We start from the raw sequence: 10,383 nt of genomic DNA, 5'->3' as shown, positions 1-10,383 counted from the left end.
TGCCAGCGTTGTCGCTTTGGTTGCACGCTCTGACTCTGTTGTATTGTCTCTTTCAGGCATTTTTAGAGTTTGACAGAGTTTGCACAACACTTCATCAACGACGTGAACACCTGCAGCAAGGACAGTTGTCGGAAGTGACATCCGTTGATGTGATTGAAGGTAACATGCTCTCTTCTGTCATTGTCCTGTACTTGCCATTTTTCCCCCTCAGAGCCTTGTCCTCTGGCCTGGCATCTCCTTTGCTGCCCATCCTGGTTGGTGAGGTGAGAGCAGGATCAGGCCTCAGCTTGGTGCCTGTCTGAGCATCCTCCAGGCTGATCCTTGCTTCAGGTAACAGCTATTCCCAACTGTGGCTCAGCCTGTCCCATAAAATGTGGTTTTACCCCACTTCTCAAGGAAATCCTTGCTCGCATCACATAACCTGCCTGTTTTCCGTAGCCTCATAAGTGCTTCACATTTTTGGATCCTGAAGCTGGTCCTCAATCGAATACTGTTTTGCCACCAGGAATTTCACAGGTCAGTTTTTCCTTCTGTTCAAAAACGAAAATAAAAATGCGTGCATTGTTCCTGAGCGTTGTCTCGTGCTAAGTGGTTTAGCACTTGTCAGCCTATATATTGCTCTGTATGTTGCTAACCTTGTTAGTGCCATCACAAACAGTGGAAAGTGGGCTGTGCGTCTGCTCCATGCCCCTGGAAAAAATCAGCAGAGTGTGGTCCTGCAACCATAGCAGTTGCGTTTAAGATAATCTTCTCTAAATGTAGTATTTGCACAGAAAAGCAAGAAGAGATTTTGCTTTTTTTTTTTCCCCTAATTGGTATATTTGAGCTTAATTAAACCTACGGGAAGGAAATGCATCTCTTAATTCACTGCTACAAGAATTTTAAGGTTCAGGGTAGGTGACTCATCTACCAGAACAGAATTTATTCTTTGTTTGTAAATGCTATTTATTGCCTTGTTTTGCATCACTATGGCTACTGTATGTCATTGGTGATATTGGCACCTACCATACATAAAATGAATGCAAGGCTGAATTTAAAAGAGATATAGTTCTTATAATAATTGGCTTGTATCAGCCACTTTTCTGTTGTATGTAAGTACATCTCACATAAAAGCAGCAGTAAAAGCGGCTCAATATTTTTCCATCAAAACTGGCTGAAAAGTAAAAAATTCTCCTGCACATAGATCATATCATAGATAAAAAAGCCCAAAGCAGCAACCAAACCCTTTTCAGATTCTGTGGCTTTATAAACAATTCAGTGATGTCCCACTGATTTTGAAGTTTCAGATGGACTGATTTGCAGTGGCACTCTCAATTATTTTACTTGTAGTAATTTTTAGTGTTAAATACCTAGCTAAGCTCATTAGCAGCATCACTGCTTTCACAGCCCATACAGATTTCTTTTGCTTTCCTTTACTGTTTCTAAGTGGAGACTGAGAACAATTAATCTATTCCAGTTAAAGCCTAATTCTTTTGGCAATTGCATGGTCCCATGTTCTTTTCTGAAACACATCAAGTACAATCGCTTCTGCCATCCTATTCAATCAAAGCCTTAAGTTGCACAGATTTTGTGAAATGGCCTGGGCTTCAACAGCTTGAGAGCTGATTCACTGAGGCATCTGCTGTAACACTGGCAGGACTGTCACCATTTTTCTAGCCAGAATCATTTGTCTTTGTCATTTAGAAATAATCTGTGGGGTGTAATGTGGTCTTAGGGAAGCACGGAGCCCATTATTGCTCAATAATAGAATTTCATGAGGTCTTAACAACATCTTTGAGCTCATATGACACGTTTGACAGTTCATGTGTGGATGTATATCTCTAATGTCCCATGGAACAAGGACGGAGAAGTGTTTTAAACACTCAGTATATATTGAAAGGCTGCTAAAATAAACCAGCCAGCTGTGGGTGACTGCAGGAGTCTGCCGCTGGCTAGTGGGGACCAACACCCAGGACATACAACAGTGGGACTTGTCTTCTCCGTGGTAGCCAAGCCCAAGACTTCATAAACCCTGGCTGCCTGCAAAGCCTCCAAGATTATTTCCAGCCAGACACACACTTCCTCATTTCCCTTTCCCTGCAATCCAAGACAGCTGGGGATGGAGCACTGAACCCCAAAAATGATCCGAAAAGAAAGACATTCATCTTGGGCATGGTCAGAGTGGTGGGCCCTGTGCTCCTCCAGGCTCACAGCTGGGTCTGGCTAACTGGCGGTGTGAAAGCTCCCCCAAGTCTTACGAGGAGCAGCTGAGGGAACTGGGGTTGTTTAGTCTGGAGAAGAGGAGGCTGAGGGGAGACCTTATCGCTCTCTACAACTACCTGAAACGGGGTTGTGGCAACGAGGGTGTTGGCCTCTTCTCCCAAGTAACTAGTGATAGGACGAGAGGAAATGGCCTCAAGTTGCGCCAGGGGAGGTTTAGATTGGATATTAGGAAAAATTTCTTCACTGAGAGGGTGGTCAGGCATTGGAACAGGCTGCCCAGGGAGGTGGTGGAGTCACCATCTCTGGAAGTGTTCAAAAAATGTGTGGATGTGGCACTTCAGGACATGGTTTAGGGGACATGGTGGCGCTGGACTTGATGATCTTGAAGGTCCTTTCCTTCAAAATCTTCCCAAAGAGCTGGAGTGGGAGAGCAGGGTCCTGCTGTGGCCCAGCCTGGTCATCTGCAGAGGCAGCACTGGAGGGGCAGCAGGAGGGATGCAAAAGGGTCCCTCTGGGACCAAGGCAGAGACCAGGATGGGGAAAAAAGGCAAGAACTGCATGAGCACCAGGGGTGAGGCAATGGAGGGAGTGCTGCTTTCCTTTTGGGCAGGGAAGGGTCCAAGGGCACAGCTCTGTCCTTTTAAGCACTGTCTTGGGGTGTAGGAACAGCTGGCACAGCTGGGCCCACAGTCACTGCTCCGGGAAAGGGTCTCTCATTTCCAGATCACGAGTCCCTCACTGTTGTCCACAGGTGCCCAATGGTATGGCCCACTGGATGCTGCAGGAATAAAAGCATGTGTCCAGAAAATAAATGTATTTTACTGATTAGGTGGTTTGTGGTCTCCTGATGTGGTACTCCTGGGGAGGGGTACAGGTCCAAGCAAGGGCAGGGAGCTCAAAACTCACTTCCCAGCAGGCAGAATATGTCCGTCTTCTACTGTGCCATAGCTCTGGGAGGATTCAGGCTGTGTGAGCTGGGGGATGCCCAGACCAGGGGTTTGGTTCAGCCTCTTGCTGAGTTTCAGAGCCTGGTTCTGCTCTCCTGCTGTGTGTGTGTCTACTAGGAAGCATGCTGTTGAATTCAGCGTTGGTTGGGTCCAAGGCTGGCACTTCAGGGCTTCTCCCTAAGCTGGTGGATGCCTGCGGGGTCGGGTCCTGGCCTGCAGCTGAGCTCAAGTGTCTCCTGGGTCTGTCGTGCTCTTTTTTTAAATATGATGCAGTGGGAGTGAAAGTCTCTGCGATATCACGCTGCTCTGTGCTACAGCTAATTAAAGTCATTGTGAAGGGTTTTGTAGTAATTGCAGATATTGTAAAATTTAGTTTTGTGGGGTAATTGGTAATGTAAGCCTGAAACAAGTTATCCTTAAGATGTTTTAGTTTGCATTTCTCAGTAGGAGCAGCCTTTACAAAGAAGGCTTTTGTGTGTGAAGCAGGACCAGAATTAATGGCAGCATTTAGTCGTGCCTGAAGGGGTGCTTGCTGAGGCAGGTGCCAGAGCGGTGTAATTGATGGTGCCTACCTTCCCTCTGCTGCAGGAGGCTCCAGCACCAGTAGCTGCTGTACCTAATGAACGCCAGCTAGGGAGAGTGAAATGCCCAGGGCCAAACCCATCCAGGGCTGATGTATTCCCATCCAAGATAAATGTGGCTCCTTCAGTCTGTGGGTCAAACAGAGTGGTTCAGGCTCCGTTTGCTCCTACGCACTTAATACACGTTATGAAGTTTGCAGGCATCCTCAAATTTTTCGGTAGAATGCTGTATCTATAAATCTCAAATGTGAGGAAAATCCTAATGCTGTAGAGGTGCCCGGCTACCCAGCCGTGGGTGGGCTGAGCTCCCTGCAGCGAGGACTGCAGCCAGCTCTCATCCCTCTGCCCCAGGGTGCCGAAGTGCCCAGTGGAACAAGGAGGGTGCGAGGGCCAGCACTGTGGTGCCTCGGGTGCCAAACGGCACAGGGGGATGCTTAATGGGCACATAAGCAGCTTAGGTTCCTAAGTCCTTGATTTAAATGAGATTTAGGTGCCAAACCTTCCCTGATGCATTTGAAAATCCCACTCCGCACCTCTCTGAAAGCTCAGGCAAGTGAAGACTACTGAAAATCTGGCCCTTAGACACCGATACAGCCGGTGTGTCTGAAATTAACAGTTTTAAAAGAAGTGTTGGCTCATAACTAAATGGAAGAGACATTTGAGAAGAGCAAATATTGAAGATGCTATGAAGAATCAGAATGAGAATTTAATTCAAGGCTGGTATTTCCATGAGTAACTTTTCTTGGTCAACAGACGCAATTTCTGAGCTCATATATCAGTAATGAACTGGTTGCTGGTAACATAGCGGGGCTTATATTTTCCTGCTGCTGACTCTGGGACTCTGCGGGGTCCTCTCTGCTGTCTTGGGGAGTCAGCTGGGGACGATGCCCTGCTTTGCATCACGGTATGCAGTGGTAGCAGATGGCTTGGAGGGACAAGGAAACACTTCTCAGGGGGCTGTTTAGAAAGGACAATTTGTAACACAATTATTTTAACAAATATGAAAAGCCAAAGTCTTTTGTTAAATTAACGGTGGGGTTAAAGCTCAGAGCTGAGTTTTCCAATTCTGATTTAATATTCGCAGCATGACAGAGGTGATGAACACACGGGAACCGGTGATGGAGGAATTTGCGCTCAGTCAGACTCCTGAGGAAGAAGGAGGCCCTTCAAGCCAGGTAACTAGAAAAACTGGAAAGTAACCTGAGTTGCTTTTCAAAAGCAATGTAATGCAACCAATAACTGTCATACCCGTAGAGGTTAAATTGCAGAGCACATCTGCCAGAAGAACAGAAGATGTTTGATCCTACTTAGGTTTTATTTTTAAAAGGTAAGAGTTCTGAGGGGAGGGTTTTGTCGGGTGCCAGGCCATCCGGAGCGATGCCTTACCCCTGGAGGGATGCAGGCAAAGAGAGTCTTTGTCCCCAAGAGTTGAGATCTGAGCAACCATCGCACGATGAAGACGTCCAGCCAATACTGTACCACAGCTTTCATACAGCCACCCTTGTAATGAGCTAAGTTTCTTCAGGCTCAGAGGGAGCTCCCTTTTTAGAAAAGAGAGCATTTGAAATGACGATGTAATTCACATAAATGGCTGTGGCATCGTAGCAGCAGCGCTGGTCAGGGCCATTTGCTGGCGGGTGCGAGAGCATTTTCTGTCCCCAGGCGGCCTCAGACGCCCACTCGCATCCCCACCTGCAGTGCTGCTTCCAGCGGGAGGGATCACGATGTCTCCAGCCCCCCTTGTGACAACCCTCGCACCCTGGTTTGTGGTCTGTGGTTGTGCTTGTGACTCTCCGTGTCACTGCTGGGGACAAACCACCTAAACGTGTCCTGGTGGACCTGAGTTGCTTCTCAATGCAAATTTATTGCGAGCAGGCTCAGAAGGCTACTCTAGGAGAAGGCTGTTGCAGGTTACAGTCAAGCATTTGGAAGCCAGGGAAGTCAGAACTGAAGTTTTGTGCATTCCTTTCAGATCACTTGTGCATGTAATGAAAGGCTGTATGCAATTAAGGAGCGTACCATAGGTGTTCCCGTGCCTCGTCGACCATGCAGGATAGATGCTGCTCACTCAAAGAGCACATTTTCAATATTCTCTTTCCTCTTTTTCACTGAGTCCTGGGTTTTCATTATTGTGTTAGTGTAGAGTGTCCAAACTTTGTGCCAACTCCAACTCCACCTATATCTTTATGGCTTTTCTATGGTGTCCCTGATGATATGCTCCAGACGTTTTCCCCCAGCTCCTTTACCCCTCTGGGAGAAGGTGTTACCATCCACATTTCAGTGATGGCCACTGAGGCAAAAAAGCAAAAAGAAATGAGAGGTAGCACAAAGTCAGTGACTCAGTGGGAAAACTAGGTTTCTTCCAGAAACTTCTAAGCACTCTGGCCAGAAGACCGGTCCTTCTCTTCCTGCAGTCTGCTGCCCACTTGTCACACACTCCAGCTTCCGCAGAAAAACACAGTGAGGCCCGACAGGCAGCTCCGTTTCCTGCCAGTCCTGACTCATTCCTGGGGGGACGTGGTAAATACTGGGCTCCAGTAGAAAAAAACATTATGTGATTGGTGTGAGAAAAGACCATATGAGAATGACACAAATAAAAATAGCTAAGCTGAGGCCACGCAGGTGCCTTTCCTAAATTTTGTTGCAGCCATAATAATTGGCTTGTAGCATATTTTTAGATCAGCATTATGTCATTTCCTAGGGCTTCAGAAAACAGAGGAAAAGGCAGAAATTTCGTTGCCCTGGATCCCCCTGCCAGGGGCTGCTGCCAGGCTCGGCGACGGCTCTCATGCAGCGCTCTGCCGCCCGAGCAGCCTGAGCAGCAGCATGTGCAGCCCTGGGAGGAAATAAGGCAATTTGCCCACCATTTTATGGCTATTTTCTGGCCATGAGGCTCAGGGAGCTGGGCTCCACCACGGGTCTGAAGAGTACACTGCTGCTCGGGGTGTCTCTGGACTTGTGCTGGCCAGGGAGTTTTCACCTTGTCTCATATTTGGAAATAGCAGGATCGTATTAGCAACTTCTTAAAAATTCCACCCAATCAAGACAGCTGCCATGGAAATTTCTTTCCAAATTCTAAACAACTCGGGAGGAGGCTGTGTAACGGGAAGTTGGGGGAAGCTTTTCTGATAGGCAGCATGGGCAGCGTTGCTTGATCAGGATGAGTTACGCCCATGTGAGTGCAGCTCAGGGAAGCGTTGGGAAGGTTTACCTTCAGTGTTCACTTGGTCTAGCAGCACTGAAGGGGCTTTCTGACACAGGAAGTTCCTTCTTAATTGTGTCTCACTTCGTGACACTAACAAGAATATACAACGTTTTTTACCTTCATGTGGGTTTGCAAAGAGTAATGAATCCCCACAACACTGCTATGGGGAGCAATGGCGTGAAGGTAATTATTGTCCTTCTCCATCTTCAGAAGTCAGATACAGACATCACAGCAATGATAAAAATGTGCTTTCTACTCACCGGACATGTAGGAAAATAATTGCCCTTCCCAAGGGCTTGCCTACCCATGCCAGCTCCGATGCCACGTGGGACAACTAAACCCTAAGGTCTTAGAGAGAGCAGCTAATGGGGTGAAGGAAAGTTGCAAAAGCCATGGAGCAAAGACCTCCAGTGGGTTATGACACTACAGTCCCCAGGTCCCTGGCAATGTCCTGGAGGATGTGCCCAGTTTTACGGTGGTTAGGGAATATCTGTGTATTTCTGCCTGTGCTTGTAACAGGAGCTGTGCAGAGCCTGGCTCACATAACCAGCACTGCCCAGTCTAACCAGATGCCCCGATTCAGTGGTGAACGCGTTGCAAATGTTTGGGGAGGTTCCCAACAGCACACAGCAAACCTGTGGCAGTGTCTGGAGTTAAACTGGGATGGTTCTTGCTCTCAACCCCTAGTTCAGTCCCCTAGTCTGCACCTTGATTTTATTGTTACAAATATAATAAAATCAAATCAAACTCAGCTAGCATGGAGAAATTTACAGCCCTTTAGTGCAGGTATACGGACGTTTGTGAAGCCAGGAGATGAGGTTTCAGCAAAACAGCAACAGAGTTTGTCTTATGTTAACACCTTAGAGGAGCTGGAGTGATTTTTCCTCAAAAAAAACCCCAGAAAAAACCTCATTCCAAAACAAAGTACCCTAGAGATTTAAATGAACCAGCTATGCTGAGAACAAGAAAGCACTTTTATGTGTTACAACATCCTTCACTAAAAAGACATAGTTCAGCTTCAAGCTCTAATCGCTGCATAGTGTTTGACCTGAAGCTTCAATGTGACAAATGAAAATAATAGCTGGCACCATCCTCTGTGTAAAGATGATCTCTGGGGTTACCTGTTTTGCATGACTGCATCGTAAAATACAGTGCTTCACATTACAGAAAATAGCTCTGCAGAATGGTGGCTTCTTAATAAATTGTCACCACAAGAAAACATGAATTTCATATCAGAGTGAAAGGACAGCAGCTAGAAGGGCTGCAGCAACCATTTAGCTTAGCATTACAGCAATGACCTTTGTGTCCTAAAAACCCCCCAGAACTGAAACACAAGCGTTTGGCAACATAACGAATTTTGTCACCTAAGTCTCCATTTTTACTACACACGTCGGATCACAGAAATCACAGTGATCATCTGCCCAATGTGCTGGGGAGCAAAGTTGGGTTTCTGGTCCTGGTCTTCGCCCAGCAAGGGACAGCATGTGCAGGGAAGATTGTGCTGAGGCCTATTAGTCCCTCTGCATCCACGTTTGGCTGGCAAGGATCTGGATTCAGCTGCTTTTGAAATCCTCCCTGTGCAGGACTGCTTGCCCTGGCACCAGTTTGAAGGGTTTTTTGGTGGATGTGGGAGTGCATGTCAGATGTAGAAAGGATGCTAAGATGGAGTGTGTACTCTGCTATCTCTGAATATGCATCCTTGGGCAAGGCTTTGACGGACATGTCCCCAAATGTCTCACCAGGCCTTCCCAGACTCACGTGAGAAGTACCCCAAGTTGTCCAAAAGACTGCCATCGATCGTGGTGGAGCCGACTGAGTCCGGGGAGGTGGAGAGCGGGGAGCTGCGCTGGCCCCCTGATGACCTGAAATCAGCGGAGGACAAGGGTCTTCATGGTGACCAAAGAGTCTGTGTCCAGCAGCAGCAGCAGCAGATGGATCTGGAAGGTCTGAATAGTTTTCGTCCTTGTTCCCCATAGGAAAATAGCAGTTGCAGACCATGCCATGTACTGAAGTTGATAATGTACCAGAGAGTAGTACGTGCTTGAAGGTGTCCAGAAACACCTGCACTGGAAAGGGAGTCCTACGGACTGAAAATTTCCCGCAGCTTTTGGGCATATGGTGTTCTCGTCCGCATCAGGTTCAGTGCTGGCCACTCGCATGGCCAACAGGCAGTTTACTCTAGTTCACTCTAGGAAACAGTAATCCTGTTCAATAGCATATGTCTACCTCTCCTAGCCTAGAAGCAAAGCGTTTAACAAACAGCCACACATTTTCAAAGCATCATGGTGTCCCAGCAGTGCATTAATGTAGCAGGAGCTCACAGATGTGAAGATATGACTAGTGGTGTCACTGTGGGGTAAATATGGCTAAAGATAAGAGCTTGTTGGAGTGTAGCTTGCACAGTGAGTGCTCCAATGTGGAACTGTTTTTTTTTTCATCTCGGTGCTCTCCCTTAAGGAGTGACACGGTTTCCATTTCAGTGCACCATTTGCCACCGAAATGCCCAGAGACAGCAGCCAGGATGGGGTCCAAGATGCATCTTCCTTTACCTTCAAAGGGGTGATGACAAATGGTCTGATCTTGAAGTGCTAAATCACCTGCTCTTCTAGTTGGCATTTCTAGGTGATGGCAACCAAAAGGTTTGACCATTCAAGAAGAAATATGAGCCAAATCTATGGCCTGACCTCCAGGTTGCATGTTATGACCTCTGTGTTGTTTTTGTGCAGAGATGTTAGGACTCGTTACATCTTCAGGACTGAGAGTTTGAGCAGATTTCACTAAGACAGCAGGTAGCCCTCCCATTACAGTGGCTGTCCTGCTTTTAATGAGAGGGATCATCACCTTATCTCACTACCCATCCTGAGATCTGACATCCTCTGTAAAGTCAGGCTGTGATGCACTCAGAGTACCCTACTCCAGGTTTAACTACTGGTTTACAAGTAGAGCAAATTGCTCATGTCAAGTCTGAGCACCCTGATGGATCATTTGCCTGATGGAGCAGGGAATCAAATGAAGGCTGTTGTACCGGTATGGGGAATTAAATGCTGATGAACTATTTCTTTGCAGATACTCTAGTGCACCCAGCTCAAGAAGTGGAAGACAGTACAGATACTCTGGAAAGCAGAACTGCAGAGGATGAGTAGGGACTCCATGGCCTCAGAAGTGAAACTTCATTGTGAATGTTGTTGGAAAGCTAATACACTCTGAAGACGTGTCAAAGTAATCTGTATTTAAATCTGCAAGGGTTTTATTTAGTTAGTAGCTGGTAAGAAGCATTTGGGCTTTAGAACTGTTCTTTTCAACATTTTGATTTTCAGGCTGGGATTCATATTACTTGTTTAATTTTAACTTGGGAAACAATGGGACGTGTTAGGAAATACGAGATTATCAAGGAAAAACGCTCCTAATTTCAATTAGCACATTTCATTGGATTTACCTTTTTCAAGCA

General features: G+C 46.7%; 1 protein-coding gene across 1 annotated transcript; it reads left to right on the top strand.

Moving 5' to 3' along the window:
* Positions 1-4,815: 4,815 nt before the first annotated feature.
* LBHD2 (LBH domain containing 2) lies at positions 4,816-10,078 on the top strand (the record flags this gene model as incomplete). Its single annotated transcript, XM_081999817.1, has 3 exons — positions 4,816-4,905; positions 8,678-8,879; positions 10,002-10,078. 3 exons carry the CDS (start codon positions 4,816-4,818, stop codon positions 10,076-10,078), a joined length of 369 nt encoding a protein of 122 aa, XP_081855943.1.
* Between the last annotated feature and the right edge of the window lie 305 nt (positions 10,079-10,383).

This window comes from Phaethon aethereus, assembly GCF_964289735.1.
Source record: "Phaethon aethereus genome assembly, chromosome: 5".
NCBI classification, from domain to species: Eukaryota; Metazoa; Chordata; class Aves; order Phaethontiformes; family Phaethontidae; genus Phaethon; species Phaethon aethereus.
This window is presented reverse-complemented; position numbering and strand designations above follow the sequence as displayed.